The sequence below is a fragment of the Vidua macroura genome, chromosome Z (genome assembly GCF_024509145.1).
Source record: "Vidua macroura isolate BioBank_ID:100142 chromosome Z, ASM2450914v1, whole genome shotgun sequence".
NCBI lineage: Eukaryota > Metazoa > Chordata > Aves > Passeriformes > Viduidae > Vidua > Vidua macroura.
In genome coordinates, this window is record NC_071611.1 from 72,404,129 (window position 1) to 72,428,338 (window position 24,210).

General features: G+C 39.6%; 1 protein-coding gene across 1 annotated transcript; it reads left to right on the forward strand.

Moving 5' to 3' along the window:
• Positions 1 to 24,178, forward strand: LOC128822333 (3'-5' RNA helicase YTHDC2-like). Its single transcript, XM_054004028.1, has 28 exons — positions 1 to 13; positions 448 to 579; positions 1,441 to 1,587; positions 2,227 to 2,317; positions 2,687 to 2,880; positions 4,498 to 4,697; positions 5,283 to 5,449; positions 7,247 to 7,349; positions 8,546 to 8,702; positions 10,328 to 10,435; positions 11,522 to 11,670; positions 12,052 to 12,187; positions 12,544 to 12,670; positions 13,648 to 13,713; positions 14,483 to 14,661; positions 14,813 to 14,908; positions 14,985 to 15,073; positions 15,174 to 15,254; positions 16,211 to 16,293; positions 17,179 to 17,284; positions 17,420 to 17,539; positions 17,894 to 18,166; positions 18,663 to 18,789; positions 19,236 to 19,441; positions 20,128 to 20,323; positions 21,431 to 21,540; positions 22,996 to 23,285; positions 23,685 to 24,178. Exons 1-28 carry the CDS (start codon positions 1 to 3, stop codon positions 23,953 to 23,955), a joined length of 4,017 nt encoding a protein of 1,338 aa, XP_053860003.1. The 3' UTR covers positions 23,956 to 24,178.
• The last annotated feature ends 32 nt before the right edge of the window (positions 24,179 to 24,210 follow it).

The following is a 24,210-nucleotide window of genomic DNA, read 5'->3' on the forward strand; positions in this document are numbered from 1 at the left end:
ATGACTGCGATAGGTACATGTGTTCTGTGCTCCAGAAAATTTCTGCAACATAGGTTTTGTTTTCATCAAAATATTTCAATGAAACAGTATTCTAGTAGGAAATTGCATTCTGGATAAATTAATCTCCCTAGGGAGCACATCAGTTCCCGTTTCAGCAAAGACACAAGCACATGAATGACGGGGATGAAATCCTTCTGCCTTCAGTCGACTCCTAAGCTCACAAGACATGGGATCCCTGCAGTTTTCATGCTGCCTTGATAACATGTTGTAGACACAGAAAGATCTGTTAGCACAGGATCATTCAACTCTCCCTCCTGTCCTCTGTCATTTGCTCACCCTGGAAACTAGAGTTTCTCAATTTAGTGAGTGAGGAGTGAGGAGTAGTGGAGAAAGCTGTGGGAAGACCTGGGGCATATCTGACCCTGTTTGGAATCACGCTCTTCCCAGCCTTCGTCCTGGAGTCGTTGCTGAACTCTCTGGATGCCTTGAGGGCACTGAAGGGTTGCGGCTCAGTTCAGTTCAGCAGTGATGTGGGAAATGGATTTGTAGAGACAAAGACCAAGTTCTGCACTGTGGCAAGTGAGCACCTGAGAGAGGTTGTTTTACAAGGACAGAACTGATCAAAAGGCTTTTTCCTTGATGTCTCAAAAATCAATAAGAACTGAAGTAAGGGAAGTGGAAAAGACAGAGAAGTAAGGAATGATGTGTCAGTAGATGATAGGAGAGGTTCCAGAAATGGGGCAGAGGCAATCACCCGCATCAGCAGCCAAAGGTCTGGGGAACTATCAATGGATCAGTGTATCCAGGAGTGTGCAGTAGAGCAAGAAATGCCCATTTTCACTGCAGTTAATTTATTAAACAAATATCTCTCAACAGAATTAGACATCAGTCTTACTTCCCTAAATGTGTATAAATACATAACTTACTTCATGGCAACATTAATGATCACAGCAGCCAACAGCTGTCTGCTTACAAATTTACTATAATGCTTAAACCCCTACATACTGGAATTCCTTTTTTTTTTTTTTTTTTCTTTTTTAATAATCAAGGAACTGAAAAGAGAAATAAATCTTGTGCTCTTTCATTAACTTGGTCTTGAAGAATTGGCTCACCAGTGATCCTTGCATCATATTTCAACAGCTAAGAAGTCTTACAGCACTTAAAATCTTTAAAAAATCCCAAACAAACAAAAACCAGAAAGACTAATTATTTTGCAGTCAAACCTGACACAATCTAACACAGTACAGAATGGATAATACTGTTTCACTAACTTCCTTTGCAGTTCTTTTTCTGATAGAACTGGCATCTTTTGTGGAACATAAGAGTGTTTACAAGAGAGAAAATGTTCTGCAAACTGAAAAGTCCCTTGCTGGCCATTCAGTGCACACTGGGGACGCTGGGCATGTGTGGAACATGGGGATAGGGTGCACACAATTAAAGGGGGGCCCGGCGGGGCTGCGGGGGACTGGGCTGCCGGCGCCGCGGGGCGCGCCCGGGCCGAGGCCCTCAGGGAGGTCGGCGTGGACGAGGTGGTGGAAATGGCGGTGCAGCTCGCCCTGGAGCGGTTCCGGAGCGGGGACGAGGCGGGTGCGCGGCACAGCCCGGCCCGGGGGCAGCCTGCGGCTGTTGGGAGGGCGCTGGCAGCGGGTCAGGGAGGGGATCCTGCCCCTCTGCCCGGCCCTAGTGAGGCACGGCTGGGGTGCTGTGTCCAGCTCTGGGCTCCCCAGCACAGAGACAGGGAGCCACTGCAGGGGTCCGGCAGAGACCACCGAGATGAGAGGTCTGGAGCATCTCTTATCAGGAGAGGTGTGGGAGTTGGTCCTGTTAAGCCTAGAGGAGACCGAGAGGGGATCTCACTAATGCATATGAAGATCTTCAAGATGAGTCCCAGGAAGGCGGTGCAGACTTTTTGGTGACAGGACAAGGAGCAGTGGCCATAACTTAAAACACAAGAAGTTCCACCTGAACATGAGGGAGAACTTCTTTCCTTTGAGAGTGGCAGAGCACTGAAACTGCTGCCCAGGGAAAGCGCTGAGTTTGCCCCTCTGGAGACATCCCAAACCCTAGATGTGTTCCTCTGTCAGCTGCTCCAGGTGACCCTGCAGGGGGTTGCACTGGCTGGTCTCCCTTCCAATCCTAGCAATTCTGTGGTTCTGTAACACTGAGTTGTCAAGATTAGTGCCTGTTGCATTGTTACTGTTTTCTCATTATTATTTATCATTCTAGAGATGGAATTTCCTTCTAGTTTCACTAGTACTGAAAGAGCATTTGTTCACCGTCTCTGTCAGTCTCTTGGACTGGTATCTAAAAGCAAAGGGTGAGTCAGGGTACAATTTTCAGTTTTTTGGTGCAGACCAATAGAATTTCAAGACTAATGATAACCTGACTGATGTTTTCAACATACTCAACTGTGTTGCAAGGAATAGTATTAGAGAAAAAAGTGTAAAAGAGAAATGAGCATCTGTGTTCATTGCTGTATGCATGCTTGGAAAAGCTTGTGACATGCCTTTTGGGACAGCTTGCTTTTATACTTTGTGGATTTAATGGCTCCATTAAAAAAGCTGCTCACTGTGATTTCTGTTTTTTTTCCCAAAGATTTTGCATAGCATCTCCTACCTTGACAGATCAAAGTCAACCTAGAGTAGGTTCCTTTTTCCTAAAATATGTTTTCTTCTCCCGCCGACAGAAAAGGAGCCAATCGCTACCTGACTGTAAGGAAGAAGGATGTATCAGAGGCACACGCAGGCATGACTTGTGGCTTGGCTCTCCGTACGAAACACGCTGTTCGGAGTCTGATTCAGCGCTTTCCCGTCACAAATAAGGAAGGCACGGAACTCCTGCCAAGGACAGAGCGAGGAAATGCCTGTGCTGTTGAATCTGGTACGTTGGGCGTGTGTTCTGCTTTGGACTTGTCCATCGCCACCACTTGGAAAAACCACCTGCAGCCCAAAGACAAAAGAAACCTCTTTGTGTTCTGTCCCCTCTCGTGTCCTAACAGACACCTTCTTGCAAACGCATTAATTTTCCTTACTTTTAAGGTCTTTTGGAACTGGTGCTGTGAGGAACTTGGGAAGTCATATCATGCACATGGTGATGTCCACCTTGTGTTGTGTTACTTTAGAATCTTTGAGCCAGTTCCAGCCAAATCTTTTTGGAAGCACATTTTGAAATGTGGCTCCATAAAAGCTCTAGGAGGTGGGATTGAAGAGTCAGTGTTCCCCTGCTGCTGTAAGAACACCCATATGAGAAAATGAAGTTGTCTGTTCTGCTTGTAGAAATTAATGTCCTTGATAAATGAAGAATTTTAATTTTTATTTCTTCATCTCTACAAAATAGATTTGGTCCTTAAGAGACTACTGTCCAGACTTCTTGATTTCTTGAATATGGAAGAGTTCACTGAAAGACAAACTTCTGATAAAATGTTGGGGTTTTTTTAAAAAAAAGAAGCAAGGTTTTAATCTAGATTATTGCTTTAGCAGCTACAAGTGGAAGAGTTACAGTGTGTTTCTGTGTGCAGAGATGGGTGTAGTGAACAGAAAACACTTGTACCAATATGCCTTGTTTAATGGCATGGTTCTGATACGTGGTGTCTGTTCTTGAAGTGCTTCCTTTGCTATTATTTCCAATTGTTTCAGTTGTTTAATAGGATTGTTTAATGAACAGAGGGAAGCTATAATGCAAGGACTGAAATGCAATGTCTTAGGAATGTAAGGAATAAGTTAATGAGCAGTGTAATATTTGCCTTTCTCCGCATCTCAAGAATGTATTTTTAGTTCTCCCGATCTCTTAGTCTGTGTTTGTCTTGGTACAACAGAGCTTGAAATTTAGGATATGAATCTGTGAATGACATTAAATATGTATAATTGAGTTTACAGCAAGCTTTTCATTCTTCTGGAAAATAATTCTCAAGGAATTAGAGAGTAGCACTTGCACTGATGGATGTGAAGTAGCTGCCTCAGAAGATGTGCCCGTTTGTTGGCTACTTATGCACTGCTTTGTAACACATCACACTGCTGTGTGGGGGCCAGGACTCTTGATACAGCATGCTTGCATTAGTATGATTTCAGGCAAAGGCGTGGAATAGCTTCAAGGTTTACCCCTGGAAGTGTGTATTTCTAGGGAGAACTGCAGGTGTGAAATGTGGGCGCAGATACAAGGGCCACCAAAATCCACCGGGCTGTGTTCTCTGGTTTAGTTTCTGTTTCTCCTTTTGCTCTTTGTGGGCTTTTTTGACTTGGAGCAATGCTCTGGAAGAGTCTGGTTTTGTTCAAAATAGCTATGAAAGTAATAACTGTTTTGAAAGAGATTTATTCCAAGCACTGCAGGAGGACATGTTGCTATAAATATGACTTCTAAATGTGTGATGGGTTTGTCACTTTACCCACAGGGATGCATCAAAAGTCAGCAATGTTAATTTTTCAGTACAGTTTTTGAGCAGTGTTTTTCTGTGACCTTCCTCTGTATCTGCATAAATAAACTTTTACCTTGTCTTCACAGAAAACAAAGAAGTAAACAAGATAACTTTTCGACTTAATGATGGTATCCCCCAGGTCCCAGGGAAAAGAGGGGAATCAGAGTTTGATTCCTTCAGGCAGTCACTACCAGTTCTTGAAAAACAGGAAGAAATTGTCCAAATAATAAAGGACAATAAAATTGTTCTGATCATAGGAGAGACTGGATCAGGAAAAACTACGCAAGTATGTTTCTTCAATTAAATAAAAACTAGAACAGTATTTATGACAATTGTGTAATATTTGTGATACGGGATATTTTGATGCTATTGTAAGGCTTTTCTTTTCCTGTATGATTGAAAATCTTGTTCCAATTCACTTTCTTGCTTTTGAAACACTAAGCCAGTAGATAGGTACTAAAAGCATAAATGATTCCTCACAATTTTCTGGTAGATACAATTTTTTCATTAAAATAGTACAAAATATTGAAGGGAAAGTAGCTGTGATGTTTGTATAGCCCTTTTTCTTCTAAGGTAGTTCTGTTCTTAGTACCCAGAGTGTTTTTTGTGTTAAAATGAGAGATTATCTACAGGAGTTTTTTTTTTTAGATTTCTCTGAAGCAGGAGGGAGACACTGCAAGTTTTTTCTTAAAAAAAACCTAAAGAGGTTATACTTAGAAATTTATTTTCCACTGCTTCGGGTATGCTTGCCATGATAATCCTAATGAAAAGTCTTTTGCAATGTGTAACACTGAGATGCAGTTAAATTGTTTCCCTGTGCTAACAAAGCTGTGGCTGTCTCAAAAAGTAAATTTGAACCACTTCTTTACAGATCCCTCAATTTATCCTTGATGACTGCTACAAGAATGGAACTGCCTGTCGTGTGTTCTGTACTCAGCCCAGACGTTTAGCAGCTGTTGCTGTGGCTGAAAGAGTGGCAGCAGAAAGAAGAGAGAAGATTGGCCAGACAATTGGTTACCAGATCCGGTTAGAAAGCAGGTCCTAATGGTATTTCTGAGTGCCAGTTGATCTTGTGTTGGTCTTGTGCATCTTGTGCACAGGTAAACTGCAGTGTGTTTGGGTTGCAGCCTCCCAGGTGGGATATGTTACTGCAGGTAAGGAATACGTAAGAGGGAAAAGGATGGCTTTCTTGCTGTGTTTTGCAGTTTCATGTAGTAGGTTGTCTTATAGAACTGAATCTCAGGTATTTTCTGTTGACTTCTTCTGCGGAGTGTATGCATGGAAATCCTTGTCTGATTTTCAGATCAAGTCTACACTTTTTAAATTTTTTTTTCTTCCCCCCTCTCTACTTGTAACAAGTGTGGATCCAAAAGTTCCGCAAGCTTTGAAGGTAGGTGTGAAGACCAGCATGCTGTAAGAAATGTTATGTAGTGTGAGTTGATAGGAGTCATAAAAGGGAAAACAACAAAATTGGAAAGTGACTGATGGAGATGAGCATTATTGATCAGTCTAGTTTGGGCTAAATTTACTCTTCTTCAGCTTCTGTGTTTAAAACATGAAGTGAAGTAAAAGCAGAGATTTCAGTACCACTTGATGAATTTGTCTGTAAAGCAGAGCATGAATGGATTGTGTGGGGTTTTTACATCTTTGCACCGTGTAGCCAAATGACATTTCAGGGAAGGGCCAGCAGTTGGGATATGAGTGACCAGAAGATGGCAAAAGGTTGTGTTGCTTGAGTGAACAAAGATAACACACAGCTGATGAAAATGAATGTGCTTGAACAACAAAGCCGCAGTAAGAATTCAAATGTGTGTACGAAAGCTCACAAGGATATAAAGAGATTAGAAGAGCTGGTGAAGATGTATCACAAATAAGCTGGGTGATTAATATATGAAAGTACTGTGCTGGCAGAAGAAGAGCAAAGTCAGGTGAAAATGGAAGAATTGCTGGAAGCAGTGCAGGAAATCCAGCTTGAGAGGAATCAATACAATTGCTGCAGAGAAACACTAAAAGGGAGAAATAACAATATTTTGAGCTGTGGACAAAAAAAAAAATCTGGAATGGAGATGTTTAGAGGTGTTTATAGTAACACAGAAGTATAATTTTTAAGGTTTTCTGAACTGTCTTCCAGAGAAGAGCTGTAGAGTACAGTAGAAAGGAACTTTTCAGCTCCTTGAGGATGGCAGTACCAGAGGGCGTAGTGACAATTGCTGTTTTTATTGGGACAGCTTCTCTCAGTATAGAATTGTAACATTTCAGTAGTTTGAGCTTCTGAAGGAGCAGAGGATGAAGCAGATGACTTTGTGATTTAGTCAGCTGTACTGTATTGTGTCCTCAAGGCAAGGCTTTGGGAGCTGTGGGGAGGCTTCTGTGAGGAGGTGCCAGAAGCCTCTCCCGTGTGTGACAGAGCCGGTGCCAGCCAAGACAGACCTGCCTGTGGCCGAGGCTGAGCCCATCTGTGATGGTGGCAGTGCCTCTGGGACAGTGGGGAACAGGGGAGGAAAACCTGCACAACAGAGGCAGCAGTTCAAGAAGAGCAGTGAGAGCATGCAGAATTTCTTCATGCTTCTCTTTTACTTCCTTATTTATTAAAATCTGAATCTTATTTTTTCAATTAATCCGTTGTCCAAAGTTTTGGGGCGCAAGCACTACAAATTGTTAGGAAATGTGTGGGAAAAGGCATAGGTTAAAAACAAGTGGTGTGCAGGAGTCTTTTGGGGAGAGAACTGTAATTCCTCTTGTGGTCAGCAGCTGCTTTAATTTTTGATCCCTGGAAAGCTAGCTGCCTTTAAATGGTGCAAAGCCCCTGAGCTGTCTGTGTGATGTGTTCCATAGGGTTTCTCCAAAGACACTGGTAACATTCTGCACTAATGACATGCTCCTTGGCACGCTGATGGCAGGAGACAGCACCCTCTCCACCGTGACCCATGTTATTGTGGTGAGCATCCTGTGGTCTTTCATGTGGGGTGGGGCAATATGTATTGCCTTGGAAAATGAGGTCCTCATTTGTTTTATTTAGATTTGCTGAGCACTTCAGGTGTTTTTGTTTGGTAGAAGATGAATCAGCTTCAGAGACTTTCTGAGTCCTTAGAGTAGCATGCATGTTTTGTGGATTTTGGTGTTTTTCTGCGTGTTTGTGTTTTTTCCTGTAAAAATAGTTTATTTTCATGCCAATGATTAATTGCGGAATCAGGAGGAGTGGAGAAAGACAGAAGTGTAAATTTTTCTGAACTTCCCCTGTCAGCAGCAAATCCTTAGGGAGGCTTACATGGATGTGGTTCAATGTGCTTGTCTCAGAATTTCTGTTATCATTTCTTTTAGCATTACCAGGTTTTCAGTCCATTTGTTTGCCCAGAGTTTTCTAGATAATGTGGAGTCTAATGGCTAACAAATTATTCAGATGTATTCATTTATGAGTATGCTAATATTCCTATTGTGGAATTTAATAAGGAAGGGGAACTAGAATGCTTATGGCAAGATTGAAGTCCTGAAGATTAAAAGGTAAGTTTAGGTGCCTGCCTGTTTATCAAAGTTAAAAAGGCATGAGAATGATCTATACATTCTTGATGTCAGCCTACAAACCTTGTATTTTGAGTCCTTGTTTCCTTCATTCATAATAGAAATCAAAACAGAAGAATGACAAAGATGATGAATCAGTTAGGTGCCTTAATTTATAGGCTTTGTGTGGCTTTGACTTGTCTAAGCAATCTGTCTGTTTTTCTGATTATGTGGTGTCATCCATTTCTTTAAATGCTCATCAGTGGTGAAGTGAGAATTTATGAAAATAAGATTTGTAGGATTTGTGGTTTGGGGCGTTTTCTTGAAATTTGGCTTCAAATACAAAATCAGAGAGGTCTCAGATATTCACTTTAGCCTCTAAAGTTAAGGTGTGTACAGCTTCAGCATGGCAAGGCACTCAGCGCTGATAAAAACTTTTTGAAGTGGTTTTTTTTGCTTATGGATAGTTTTAAAATAAAACCCTATTACTTAAACTAGACTTACACATTTTAAGGCCTCTGTAATGTGCCACCAAATCATGTATTTTATTTTTCTAGAAAAGTTTGTTTTTGTCAGAAGTTGTGATCCTGAATCTATGATGGTTTTTTATCTCCTTTTTTTTTCCTTTTGTTACAGGATGAAGTACATGAGAGGGATAGGTTCAGCGACTTCTTGCTAATAAAACTGAGAGATGTGCTGCAAAACCAGCATCATTTAAAACTAATTCTTTCTGGTGCTGCTCTAGATACAAATCTCTTTATTAGGTATTTTGGAAGCTGCCCAGTAATACATAGTAAGTCTTGATCTTAACTCTTAAATCTGAGTATACCTGCCCTGAGACTCAGAGATCTTAGTAAACTGTAGCAAACTATTCTGAGTAAAGGCAGGTGCTGAATACACTGAGAGTTCCAGGAATCCTTGTTCTTTGTGTATTCAGGTTTCTTGTTTCTTGACTATTTGCACCTCGTTCAGAGTGAAGTGTTTTAGTCACTGGGAGTTCTGTACATGCAGGTACATCCTGCCCCCCTCCACTATTAACTGAAGAACTAGGAAGAGGTTATTGAAGTGCTGTCTTCATGCTGATACAGGACTTAGGAGCTACATGAGTGTGATACATATTAATACATTCCAGTAGAATCTCACTCTTCAGGCTTGGTGAAGGTTGTTACTGGTTACTGGATGAAACACAGCTAACTGTAGCTGTTCAGCTCAGAAATACAGGCTCAGGCAGATCGGGTTTCACATGAAAAAAGAAACACATGATTCTTTGATTTAAAGAAGATTAGTAGCCCTTCATCTAGGTGAATATTCAGAAAAGGCATCCAGTTTCTCTTAGTTTGTGTTCAGACTCAGTTACCTGCAGTTAGATTACATTCAAATGCAAAGAAAAGTTACCATTATTGCTGTTTTAATTTCATGTGACTGATCTTTAGTAGAGGCAAAATATAAATGTGTGGGAGATGGGGGGGTTTTGTGGGTTTGCATTTTTTTCCCCACTCTCCTGGCTTGAAGGTTTCCCCCCTTTTTTTTTTTTTTTTCTTTTTTTGAGAATTTAAGAATTAAAAGAAGCATCTTTGTCTGTTCATGTAATGTAAAAGGTTTGATTCGCCTTCAGCATTATGGCTGACAAAATCCTGACCACAGAAACCAACATTTTGTAACTGTGGATTGCTGTAGTACACAGAGCTTGTGCTCAGTGTTGGAAGGCTTCCTCTGTGACAGCTTCTAAAAGTATGTGAATTGTGGATTGTTCTTTCTGAAGGAAAATCCGGAGTGATCCTGAGTCAGTTTAAGGGACAAGAAATCAAAATGCAGAGATTTGAATTCTTCATGCAAAAAGCATCCTTTAATGTCCACAGATAAGGTCTAGAAAACAGTCTTGTTGAAAAAGAAATCAGGATAAATTATGAGAAGGGAGAGGCCACTGGGATGTCTCATGTGTCAAGAAGTATTCAGTAAAGAAAGCTCAGCTTTGCTGAATAAGTTGAGGACATGGAGATAAGAATCTCTTCTCACATACTTCTGATGAAAAGAAAGTAGTTCAGTACAAAGATGTACTGTCTCCGTGTGGAACCTTGCAAAAAGCTGTATTAATTGCTTATTAATTCATGAAATTTTAAATCCAGGTGGCAGACTTACATGGCGAGTTCTTGTTTGTAACCCTAAACAAAAACGGCTGTTCTCTTTTTCTCATTAAAAACAAATTAATAACTGTCAGTCTTATGAACATCTCTTGCTGTAACACTTGATAAAATTGAAGAGGTTGAAGAGAAACAAGGTGGCATTTTACTTTGGAAATGTTTTGTTTTGTATAATTCTGAGAAAAATAAACTCCAGTGAAGATAGTTTTTGAAAAAATGAATGCTGTAAGTGAAGCTAGTGAATATATAACCTTTTATGGATTTTTTTCTGTTTTAGTCCAAGGGAGGCCTTTTGAAGTTAAAGAGTTGTTTCTGGAGGACATTTTACGAAGCACTGGGTATACAAACAAAGAGATGGTGAAGTACAAAGAAGAGAAGCAGCAAGGTCGGTGGACTTGTTAATTGTAAGGGTTGACAATGAGAATCATTGATTGATTGAACAAACAATTAACAGGATACTTTTCTGTTAAAATTCCAAAGTCAGGAGATTAAATGAGATGTGATTAGATGACAGCAAGTATTTTTAAGCTCTCAGTATTTACATTACTGAAATAGTTTATGCAATTAATTTAAAAAATCACTTTGATTTAGTGGTTGCATTCTTTTTTCTTTCAGTTGACAAATGTCATCTGTTTTCTAATTATTACGCTGTAGAGTTATAGAGAACTGGGGGCTGTGCCCACATGAATACTAAAGAAGCATAGGATGCTCTGTACCTTTGGGTGCAAATTAAAGTGCAGCTATTAAAGCAGGCAGGATTTTGTACAATCTTGCACTAAATGGACAAGTTGTTGCCTTCAGTAACATTTTTCACTGCTTTCTTCAGGCATGGATGTATTTTTTGTGTTAACACTCTTGAGCTAAACATCATTGGTTTTCAGTTGATTAAGTAGATACTGCTTCAGAAGTTTTCCTGGCACCTGAAAGTAATGATCCCAGTGATTATTTAAAGAAAAAAAAAAAAAAATGCCAACCCATAGCTATAACATACAGTCCTAACTGGATATTTATCACAGTGCTCATCTCTAATCACTGGGGACAGAAAAGTTCAGTTAAGACACTGGTGTTTTCTAATGTTTCTTCCACTTGTGTAGAAAAATAAGTTGTTACGTGCAGGGACTGTATCGCTTGTCTTCAGCATTCCATTTCTGGAAAAAGATCTGGGCTGAGATTGTGTGGAAGGTGATTACTTAAGGAAGACCCTTTGAATGCAGTAGTTTGAAATAATGGAGGCTTGGGGGGTTCAACACCAAAGTGGTGGGTTTTACCTCGTTCTTATAGCCCTTGTTTGCAGTGTGCACTTTGGGTACCCTTAAACATGTCATTTACGTTGGACTGGTAGTAGCATTCTAGATTAAATAAAAGAGGTTGAATAGGTAAAACTTGGACCTGCTGGAACTGTCTTTTTTAGTAGAAAACAATGGATAATAAAGATGACTCAAACTTTCTTGGGGAATATTTTGCATTCTAGAAGAGAAACAGAAGTACACTCTTGCTGAGTGGTGTTCAGCTCAAGGCAACAGTAACAAAAGGACATCTCGGGGACAAAAATCAGTTCCAAGGGCAAATGAGGAGTACAAATGGTTGGATGATGGTGGTGACACAGTGTTTAATCAACTGGTAAGTTTTTTCTTTAGTTGGAAGAGACATTTATATTTGTGTTGTATTACTAGCCATTTAAAATCTGTTTTCTACAGGTAGTTCTGTAGAGTCTTTGGGGATATTAACCTATTTTAAAGATTACTTGATTGGGGTGAACTGCTGTAGCTGAAGTGTGCTCTTCAGTTAGGGTGGTTGTACACAGCTTTTCCTCAGATCAAATGGCTCGACTGCCATTGTGTTAGTACTTGCATCTGACAAAATCAATGCATTGATACCTGAGTGCTGGATTTCTGGTTGCTGCTGGGAAAAATTACCATTCAAATTCTTTGTGGGTAATGTATGAGAATGAAGACAACTCTTGGAAGAGATTAATCTTTCAGTATTGTTTTTTATCTTCAGACTGAAAAAGATGTGAATTGCCTTGAACCGTGGATAGTAAAAGAAATGGATTCCTGTCTTTCTGACATCTGGTTGCATAAAGATACTGATTCATTTGCTCAGGTGTTAAATCTTATTTTAACTGAAAATGTCAGTGGTAAGTTTCACGTGCTATTACATAAGAAAAAAGCAACCTCAACTTTACTTTGATTTTTATGGCTACTTTTATCTCCAGTTTCAAATGTTGTTACCTTTACATTCTGATGCCTACTGAAAAAATGGATAGGGCTAGCAGAATTAATGAGTTGTTTAGTTAGTTGATGATGTTGTTTTCAAGTATTGACAGAAGTGTGTTTCTAAAAGAGTGTGGAATTGACATGAAGTGACTGCAGAGATAAAGTGAGGAAACAAATTCTCTTTGGGCTGGAATTTGAAAGCAATATTTGTACTATATTTAGATGAAGAAATAAGATTTCTATGGGGTTTGCTGGATTTTTTTGTTTTACTTCTCAGTTGATTATAGGCACAGTGAAACTGGTGCGACTGCTCTGATGATTTCTTCAGGGAGAGGCTTTTTGAGTCAAGTAGAAGAGTTGATCAGCATGGGAGCAAGTATCCACTGCAAATCATCTAATGGCTGGTAAAAACAGAGAAACCAAAAGATAGATTTATTTGTCAATACAGGAGAAAGAAAGAAAATTCTTTAACATCTAAATTAATTTGCTAACTTATCACACTGCTGTAAGAACTTTTGACTATAAGATTTTGACAGCCTAAACAGTTTTTAACTCCTGTTAATCACATTGTTTTCTGTAAATTCTAAATTGCATTCTTAATTACATGGTCTTGATTATGAGCTATAAACTTTGTTTCAGGAGGTCTTATTTAAGACACTGCTTAGCAGAACAACTGTAATCTACTGAATTGGACCAAAATGTTTGGCAGTTTGTATTTTCATGGAGTTACCTATATCAGAAGATCTTTCTGTTATGTTTCTAAATATGTTGTAGCATGTAAAAATATTTGTGAATCTGTAGAAGCTCAGGTCTTGTGGTCATGGAGTATGTCGTCATCTAAGCAGGGAAGTACAGTTTGTAACTGTAGTATGGAATGACAAGAATTAGGATTCCAGGGGTCTGATATCTGGTACTAACATTTGAAAAACTTGGGAAGAAATGCAGTTTAAAGGTGTAAAACAGTGAAGTGCATTGTGAGGAGGACAGCTTCTGAAAGACCTGAAATAGCCAGATGTTAAGCCTGGGGTGTGACTTTTGGAGATGACTTCAAGGGTACTGCAAACAGGCAGGTCTGATCTCTGCACGTTGTTGTGGGCTTTTTAAAGGAATGGCACCTCCTTCCTCCTCATTTCCTTGTGCATGTTTGCCGGTGCTCCTGTGTACAAGGACATTCTTTTGTGGTAAAGAACTGTAGTTACCTAAAAGTCAGATAGCTGTTAACACCTATTTCAAATGGGAAGTTGAAGATCCAGCAATAACTGAGAGATAACTGAGAGAAATGGGTACAAAAGTCTGGTGTCAATTGCCTCACCTGATGTGCTCTTCATCTTCATCTTTTGAAGTGAAAAATCTAATAAAACTACTTGTGCAACTCTTTCAGGATGGCTGTGGACTGGGCTAGGCACTTTGGACAGACAGAGGTTGTTGATCTGTTGGAATCCTACAGGTAAGCTGTAGCTGTTTTGCAGAAGGAGTTGTATATGATAGTGGTGGGGAATTTGAGGTTTGTGTTCTTTTAATCAGAACAGGTTTTAGCTTTTCATGCTGTAAAATCTGGACTGAATAGCAATACCTTTTTTTTTAAGAATAAGAATTTCAAAACCAAACAAGTTTGTACTCAGTATCGTATTGTTTATGTTTGCACAACTTGCTAATTGTATGCTATGTGCCATTTTCTTTTCTCATGCTTACTTTGCAAACAAATCTGTCATGTGTTTTTATCTGTATATTTTTTATACGCAATAGGCATGTTAAAGAAAATTGACAGAAGTAATGTGTACACTAGGCCATTCAAGAATGCTTTTCTGATTAACTTACAGTTATCATAGTTGAGGTAGTGTTTTGTAAAGATTATATTTATTATAATTTCTCTTAGTGCAGTTTGTGCTAGTGGGAAATTTTTGGAGAATACGTATCTCTTAAATATTTTTCCTTGAACAGATGAACGAGAAGTATCTTTACACTTTCATTTGCTTATGGTTGTGTTTCAATGAAGTTGAAGAAACCTAAAGTTAGCACTAATAAATGAAGGGGCATCCTTTGTTGGGTTAACATTGAAATCAGTGAACAGCAATAGTATGGTGATTCCCTTCTGCTACACTTCAGCATTAGAATTCAAGACCAATAGTCGTGTTGGTCTTGATCTAAGTTTGAGCTGATGGCTCAATGCAAACCCGAAGGGGCAGCCTTGACTCTGGTGTATTTTTCTGTTACAGCGCTTCATTTGCATTTGGAAATCTGGATGAAAGTTCCCTGGTCCAAAATAGTGGTAGTGACCTTAGTGCAGAGGACAGAGAACTACTGGCAGCTTATCATCACAGTTTTGATGATGAAAAAGTGGATCTGGATCTGATAATGCACTTACTTCACAGCATCTGTCATAGTTGTGATGCAGGTAGGTAAATACCCAACCAGCTGTTGTGGCTTTGGCTTCTGATGAATCGTGCTCTTCTTTCAGCAATCCCCAAACGTTAAAACCTTCTGAGTGCTAGTCGACATGTATTTGAATTTTCTGCTTAACTTTGCAAACCCACTTCCTTTTTTAGGAGCAGTTCTAATATTTCTTCCTGGGTATGATGAGATAGTGAGCCTCAGGGACCGCATTCTTTTGGATGACAAGAGATTTGCTGCTAATGCTCACAGGTAAAACCTTTAGTTGCTGTGGCTTTTCATTGCTTCTTTTCAAGATCCTTAAAATGTTCCTTTTGTCTTTCATTGGATACCAAGTTTTCATGCTTCATTCAAGTGTGCAGACTTTGGATCAGAAGAAAGTGCTTGAAACTCCACCTTTTGCCATCCGCAAAATTGCAAGTATTAGAGGACTTTGTCCGATGCTACAATGATCTGTTTTGCCTTTGCTTTTACAGTGACTCTAGTTTTGGTAGTTTTGTTTTTTTTTTTTTGCAGATTCTTTCTACTAATATTGCAGAAACCAGCATAACAGTCAATGATGTGGTGTTTGTCATTGACTCAGGCAAGGTGAAAGAGGTAGGATTGCCTTAAATTTTCCTAGTGCAATTCTAAAACACACAGTGCATAAACTTTGGGGAACTTGTTTTTTTTTCTTTTTACTTTACATGAAAATGAAAAAAAGCTTTTACTAGCTGAGAGCTACTGCCTGTCAGGCAACAGTCCTCGCTGAAAAGTTTCAACATCCATTTGTTTGAAGACAAATACTGTAAATAGCTAGCTGTCTAAAAAACCTTGTAAAAGCTAATCTAGGTTGATGTATTAATGGATCTTTCTCTTTTGCAATTTAGTATTTCTGCTGGATTTTTAAAACAAGTCCTCAGTTTAGACCACCACCTTCCTGAGACTTAGAGAGCACTGGGAGTTCCTTTTGTCCTACTATTGTATCAAGTCCAAAAATAATCCATGAAGTTTTTAAGCATTTTTTTTTGCTGTGTTCAGTGCCCATTCCTCATTACTTGTTCAAGAAAAGTGAGAACACACAATGAGGCAATTTAAGACCTAGTGTACAGCTTTGAAAATGAAATTGGATTTCATAGGTGATATGCACACCAAATTTCTGAGGTTCTCATAAAGTGTTTTTTTTTGTAATTGTACATCAGTCTTAAGAAAATAAGTAGGTAATTTCCAAGTGAGATAAAAAGGAAAACTTTATTTGGTATAATAATGTAGTTTTACCTGCTTTGTGATATCTCAGAACACAGATTTGACATAGCTTTTACTGACTTGCAATTACCTATTGACTAGAAAATGTTGACTTTCACAAACTGTGGAGCATTAAGGTACTACAAAGGAGATACCATCATAAATTCACTTGAAACTGAGAAGGTACCTTTGTTGCAGAAGCTACTGTATATCTATTAGTGTTTCATACTTTTTAGAAAACTTCTGTTGGTAATCTAAATAACTAGTAACTTTTATTTCATGTACCCTATTGAGTTTTCAGTTTATATTCCTTTCTTATGTTTTTCTAGAAGTCTTTTGATGTACTGAGTCGTGTTCCAGTGCTAAAAATGGGGTGGATTTCAAAAGCCAGTGCTGTCCAGAGAAAAGGCAGGTAAGAAATGCCTCATACTGGTTTCCATTTTGCAGATATCCACAATCTGTGTTTCGAATAAAGCACACAATGTAGTAACTGTTTCTAGCCTAGTCCAGTGTGTAGGGTCAGTATGTATTTCCTTGGAATAATTTCCCAAGTTGTAGAAGAGTGATGCTCAGGCATTTCCCAAAGGTCTGGGTTGTTTTCCCCCCATTAATTTGTTCTCCTTCCTCTTTCTCCCATGTAGCACCAGCAGTCACAGTGTCCAGTGGGGTGTTTTCACATCTTGTCTGTGGGCAGAGGACTGCCTGTTTCACTTTCTCCAAGCTATCCATGACTTAACAGGCCATGATTATATTCTTCCCAACACTGTGGGTGAGGGCTCAGAAGTTTATGTAGCAACAAATGCCTGTTTAATCAGTCATACTGGCATTAAGCTGCACATTTGCACATAGATGTATATCAATGAGAGAACTGGCTGTCTCTCATTCACTCACAAGTTATTTAATCTTTATTCTGCCTTTTACTCCAAGCATCACTTCTGTTTGGGGGATGTGAGAGGAAGAAATAAAGTTTGCAACTGATTCCTTACAACAAAGGATGATTGAGATTTGGACTGGTCTTAAGTTAGCAAAAAACCCCACAGCACTTTACATTAGATAAGCCTTGTTTTTCTTTCTCCAGATTTCTCAGTGTTGGGTTAAAATTACCATAAAAAATTGCCACACTCTCAAAGATAATTCACGATTGGAAAACTCTCACTTTGCGTGTGACTGACAACACTGTCTTCATAGAACTGCTTCTTCTTTTCCATTCTGAGTTTCTGTGTCTCTTTGTTGGCTTTAGGTTTTGTTTTTAGAAAGAAATCCTCATTTTCACCACTTCCCATATTTTATTTTCAAGGGCTGGGCGCTGTCAGCCTGGAGTCTGCTTTCGTCTCTTCAGCAGGCTGCGATTTCAGAATATGTTGGAATTTCAGTCTCCAGAACTTCTAAGAATGCCGCTTCAGGTGCATGTTCAGTTAGAAACTGTAACTTTAAAAAATACAATGTCCTCAAACCATACTATTAATTGCAACAAATCATGGGTTTGGGGTTGTTTCCAAATCTTGGTAATCTTTTTTGTTCTGCCTTTTACCTTGCAGGAGATTTGTTTGTACACAAAACTTCTGACTCCAATTAATTGTCCAGTTGTAGACTTCCTTATGAAAGCTCCTGATCCTCCGCCTGCTGTAACTGTGAGAAATGCTGTGCATATGCTTAAGGTCAGAGAAGGAATAGGTTTAGATGGTAATTGTGTTTGATCCCAAATTTGTGGTGTAGCAGTCTGTCTTACTGACTTCAGTTTGTACTGAAGCCATTTTTAATTACCTAAGGATGTTCTGAGTTTTTGTTTATTGTCTGTTTTCATTTTGTGTGTGGGGATGTGGTTTTCCATGTCAAGGGAAGAGAGTGCTTTGAAGTCTTGTCTCTGTTAATAGTTTCACTTGCTTTTTTAGTGTTTGGAAACAAGTCTAGTTAATGTCCAGTATTCACATCCTTTCTGCTTTCTCTGTAAAGTGATTTTGTCCACCCTACCCGTCCCCCTCTCCTTTGTTTGTTTGTTTGTTTATAAACAGACCATAGATGCCATGGACCCTTGGGAAGATCTCACTGAGCTTGGTTATCACCTCACTGAATTGCCTGTAGAGCCACACCTCGGTAAAATGGTGTTGTATGCTGTAGTTCTGAAGTGCCTGGACCCCGTTCTGACCATTGCCTGTGCTCTTGCCTGCCAAGACCCTTTTGTGCTGCCCACGCTGGCCTCCCAAAAGCGAGCAGCCGTGCTGTGCAGGAAGCGTTTTGCTGCCGGGACGTTCAGTGACCACATGGCCCTGCTCAGGGCTTTCCAGGTAGAATTTCATTTCAGAGAGTTCTGATCACAGCACACCAGCCAAGCAATGCAAATGTACCAAGCCACTTGGATGTAGAGTGGTGGACTGTGCTTAAGTCCTCGGAGAAGACTTTCTTTTTGCCTAGTGGCTTTCCTGGGTATTGGACTCATAAATTTGTGAGGGAACCCTTTTTGTAGTATGTTTTGTTGATATTTTCAAACCTTATAAAATTCTAAATGTTCTAACCATGTGCCTCTTTATATCCTACTACACTGAACTTCAAATCATGATCTTAATGTAATGATCTTTATTTCTTGCTTTAACTTGACATAATCATCATTCTAGTGAACACGTAAAGAGAATCTAATTCTTGAACAGAAAAAAGTATCTGGTTTGATACATTAACTTTTGGAGTGGGTTTTGCATTTTATTGACATAAATGTAATCTCTTTTTAAAAATGCACTTTTAGTTTAAGCCCTTCAAATTAATAGGCAAATGTAAAAACGTTGTCAGGCATGGCAGAAGGCCCGCAGTGACGGCTGGGAGAGAGCCTTCTGTGAAAAGAACTTCGTATCCCAAGCCACAATGGAAATCATTGCAGGAATGAGAACACAGTTGCTTGGCCAGCTTAGAGCCTCAGGTAAAGAAGTTGGAAACAATTTTAACCTTGTTTTAAAGTCAGGCATTTAGAAATTGTAACAAAAGTCATGTTCACTGGTGTAATTTTCCTTACTTAATTTGAAATACACCTCCATGTACACATTCATGCAGGGTATGGTGTAGATGAGGAAGTGTGGCTGATCTAACTGAAAGCACCCTCATCTCCACATGCCACTGCATTTCATGTTTTAATAAATTATTCCCAGAGGAAATGTCTTTAAATTGTAGAAAATAGTGATATTCTGTGTTAGTATGAAACCCCTTATCAGGAAGGATTTCAGTGTAATGGTTTCTTCTTGCTGCTGTTAAGGTTGGCAGTGGTGAAAAATGAAACAAATAAGTCATTTATTTCACCTTTAGTTTCTAACTCCTTTTGAGAACCAAAAGAAGCTAACGTGGCGCTGTTTTGTCTTTTTCATTTGTCAGGTTTTGTGAGAGCCAGAGGAGGAGCTGATATTAGAGATGTTAATGCTAACTCTGAGAACTGGGCTGTGATTAAAGCTGCCTTAGTGGCCGGGATGTATCCCAATCTGGTGCATGTAGACAGAGAAAGCCTGCTGTTGACTGAACCAAAGGAGAAGAAAGTGCGATTTCATCCTACCTCTGTTCTTGGCCAGTCTCAGTGTAAAAAGGTAAAATCACTTGGAATTCATAGTTCAAAAAACACGGCACTAAAATCTCTCCCATGTTTTAGAAATCTCTTTTCCTAGTTTTCAGTACGTTAAAAGCACTATGGGCATTTAACACTACAGCTTTAGAAAATACTGTTCTACTCAGCCTAGAGAATTGGAGTTGTTTCATTTTTCCATTGTTTCAATTAGTCCTTTCTCTAGATGGAACAAGGCAAAATGGCAAAAAAAAGGTCCCAATTATAAAATTGTTTTAAAGATATAATGATCCCTACTCTTAAAAGCAAGGTTTTATCTGAAACTTTTTTTTTAACATTTCTTTTTAAAGCAAAATATTTTGTTTTATCATGGTAGGATAATTTGTGAATCTGGTTGAATTCTCTCACGCTTTTTTATTTGCATGTATATTTTTATATGTATCTAATTATACATGTATTTATTTCTCAAAATACAGAATCATAGAATGGTTTGGGTTGGAAGGGGCCGTAAAGCTCATCTCATTCCAACCCCTGCCACGGGCAGGGACACCTTCCACTAGTCCAGGTTGCTCAGAGCCCCCCCAGCCTGGCCGTGAACACTGCCAGGTTGAGGCATGCACAATGTCTGTGGATAAAATGAGAGATACGTTCAAATTTACATTCATTACAGGTAGAGGGTATAATAGCCTGGTCTTACCTGCTCTTGCACAGATTGCCCCAGCAAATGGACAAGCTGCAGCCATCCAGGCCCTCCCTACAGACTGGCTTATATACGATGAAATGACGGCAGCTCACAGGACAGCAAACATCAGGTGCTGCTCTGTTGTGACACCTGTCACCGTGTCCCTCTTCTGTGGACCAGCCAGACTGCCAAGTAATGCCTTGCAGGCATCTTCATCCTTTCGAGGTACACCGGAGTCTTGATTTGGAATGTTTCCGTTGGTGTCCATCAGTGTGTGACATGGAAAGCTTACTTTTCAGTAATATTTAATACATATATTGGCTGATTCTGGAAACAGCGCTGTTATAATTCCTGTAGTTATTCAGGAAGAGTTTGTCGGTCCTGTAAGAAATCTCTCCGTTTTGGGATTCCTTACATATTCAAGTGCATAAATGACACAGTTCCAGGGTATCAGAAACTGCAGTATAGTTCATAAGGAAAGAATGCAGCCACAATGTCTAATGATCATACTGGTACTGAGAAGTGTAGTATGTGTGTTCTTTTTCTACAGACCACTTTATTTGATACATTGAACCAGATTATTGAAATGGCAAGAATAATTTAGAAACAATGAATATGGCAAACAAGTCATGTTGCTTCTAGCTGACACATACATTTTCAAGATAGGTTCTATTGATAATTTTTAATGTCAGGTAACTGCACTATTAACTGTAAGTAATGGAGAAGATATAGAAATTTCCCTTTTTTTTCCTCATTTCAATTGAGTCCTGCTGGAATGGAAGCAAAAATAACTGCTGCTAGTTGTCATAGTTTGAATCAAACTAAAAGTCCAACTTATTTCTGAAGCTTTCCTGTCTTGCTTTTAAACTGTGAACCTTAGAGTAGTGTTTATGCTGATTGAATTGCATTTTAGAAAAATCAGGAATCCTAATTAATAGCCATATCTGTATATATATATTTCCTTACTAGGTCTTTAAATCTGCTGCTTTACTAGGAAATAGAGCCACGTGTGGTTTTGCAAACAGCTTTAGGCAAAAGTTGGATAGTGGCCTGTGAATACTGGGGAAGGTACATGAGTTGAGTCACATCATATCAGTACAGGTTTTTACATAGCAGGACTTTCAGCAGGTCTGGCTACTTGATTGCTGCTATCTGGAGCAAAGACTTTCCAGTGTATTTGCAGAAAAGAAGAGGTAGTTTTACAAATGGTTACATTTAAAAGTCAATTTTAGAAGGAAAAATATTATTGCTGGTAACACAGTAGTATGCAGGTTTTTGTGTGTAAGCAGAAATAATATAGAGATGCTAATGCACCTTTTGTCTTTAATTCAGGGGGATGGGTATCTAATGATAGCAGTGACAGTGAGATGGAGGACAAAACAGCTGCTGATCTGCCACTGCTGAAGCTGGATGAATGGCTCCATCTCAAACTGGACCCTGAAGTAAGAAAGAAATTAGTCCTGGGCTTGCTTCATGTAGAAGAATTGTAAAAAGATGTGAAAAGGTGTTTGTAACATTTGAGTAGCCCAGAATTTTCTCCAAGAACGTCATGGTCCATTTGGGTCTCTCAAACCATGTGCTCTGTGATTTAACCTTTACCTGACGAGCTCGTCAGGAATTGAAGGGCTTCAATCCCCTTTGGCACAGTGTTGTCTGTCACGTGAATTCGTGTATTCAACATCCGGGCTGCAATGCTTCATCACCTATCACCCATACCTTTCTGTTCTTTTACCTGTGAGCAAAAAGAAAGAAAATAATTAGTCACCTAAGTCAACAGTGAGAGTGCTCACCCCTCTTCCTCCCTCTTGGTGTGGGTGTCCTGTCTCTCACACAAGGGAGCAGGAAAGCCTCTGCAGTCCAGATGCTGTTGGATCTGCTTCACAAACTTTCTGGGCAGTGCACTGTTTTATATGTCTGAGCTTGGCAGTTTTGTCCCTTTCCATAGGTCAGCAGATTCTGAAGAGATTCTGCCAGACAAAAGATAATGGCTGCAAGGGACAGCAAGCTGCAGGTGACAGTGGCTGCGTAAGGGCCCTTCTGCTCCTTCTGGCCTCCTGTCCTGCCTGCATGGTGCTCCATCAGGCCATAGCATGAGCTGGGATAGCCAAAATCTGAACAAGAGCTGAGAGAACAGCCACATTGGCATATTGTGCTCTTCTTTCTCTGAGAGAATAACCAAAATCAGATCAAAAAAGGAGCACTTGAAGCTGGAGTTGCTGAAAGAAAGTTGCTGTCAGATTTTGGAAGGAGAAATTTCAAAACCTCTTTGAAATAGAAGTCTTTATGTCATTGAGGAGCTGTGGCGATGGTAGGAGGTAGTCTATGGGTCATGAAACATACAACTTTACCAGCTCTAATAATAACACTGTCTCTCCTAGATGTGTCCAAAACAGTAATTTTTAAAAACTGATTTCAATGCAAGCATTCCTGATAACATGGGAATTAGTCTATAGTCTTCTGAACTTAGTCATCACACTTGAGCAGGTGTCTCTTTAAGAAAAATGTCACTTAGAGCTCTTTTCCCTCAAGTATGACTGAAGAGTGCATGAGTAGAGACTGATTTGAGAGGAAGGGCATAAAGCATGAAAGGATTGGGTTTTCTCAGAAGATAAAAAGGAAAAAATAAGTCTGTGGGTTTACAGTACAAAGCTAAGTTTAGTACTTAGAGCTAAATGAAATGTTTCAAAAATTACCTTCCACCCAAAGAAAAGAAAGTAAGTCAGCATCTTAGTTTAAATATGGATTATTCCCCTTCCCCAAGACCTTAGTCTTGCCTTTCATTGTGGGCCCTGTTTATATTAGAATGCCAGGTGCTGCCTGCTGTGAAAAAGACAGGGTCCTCTTACCTGTGTGATCTAATTTTCATCAGTATTTAACAGAACTGGAATTCACTGCAGGCTGCTGGTATGCTGCTGCAACTCAGGCAGAAGTGGCACAGCTTGTTCCTGCGTCGTATGCGAGCTCCTTCTAAGCCGTGGTCTCAGGCTGATGAAACAACTGTAAGAGCAATTACAGCTGTTCTGAGTGCTGAAGAACAGTCTGCAGGTCTGCAGCAGCCTTCAGGAATTGGCCAGAGACCAAGACCTGTGACTTGTGAAGAGCTTCCTTTGGCATCTACATGGAAGTCAACCAACAGCAGAAAAAGCTCAACAGAAACTGAATTGTCTGCCTCCTCTCATGCTGAAAAGTAAGATGTTGAGGTCTTCCTCTCACTGTAGGTTGCAATTGATGTATACAAGCTCCACTTAAATTTCTGCTAGTCATAGGAGGTGGAAACCGTGGAAGTACAGTTGAAAGGTGTTATACTGTTGTGTGCTGCTTTGTAATCCCATAAAGAAGTGTTTCATACCTGGGCCTGCTGTTTGAGAGAGCTGTCAGGAATATTGTCCATGAATTGTGATGCTTGAGAAGTAGCAGAAGAGGTTTAACAGTAGCATTAAAAAGCAATGCATGATCAGTATGGGATTTTTAGTTAGGGTTTAATAGATTTTGTAGTTGCTGTAATACGTGTGGTCATGCAGTAGCTGACAGGTCGATGTAAAATGTTCAGTGACTGCCTGTGAAACTCAAGGTATGTCCTTTTTAGGGTTTCAGTGAAATCTGCTTCTCCTGCACTCCGCCAGCCAAAGAAGTACAAAGAAAAAGACATTTTGCTGTCCAGACGATCCTCAGCTGACAAACCAGCTCAGTCCTCAGTGAAGCCTGCAGAGAGCAGTAGCTGTTCCAGCCCCTGTGCTAGTCCTCCTTCTCCAGTGTCTGGAAAGGTAGAGTTCTCTAACATATCACCCTGCTCTTCCAAAGTAATAGAATTTCTTGCTGATCTCATTCTGCAATTAGGTATTTTACTGATAAATTAGGAACCTAACTTAACTTTCCATTTATAACAGCTGCATAATACTTCCTTCTGGAACTTAAAATCTAGACTAAATATCCTTGTTTCACTAGTTTAATACAGCAAAAATAATTTGTGGACTGCTGAGGTAAAGCTATGCAAAGTAGAAAAAATGAGATTTTAAAACAAAACTTGTTCTAATAAACGTGTATTAGTTTTTTTCCAACCAAATAAGTATATTATGCACACACTTTGAAGTTTTTGGATTCTGCCTTTCTCG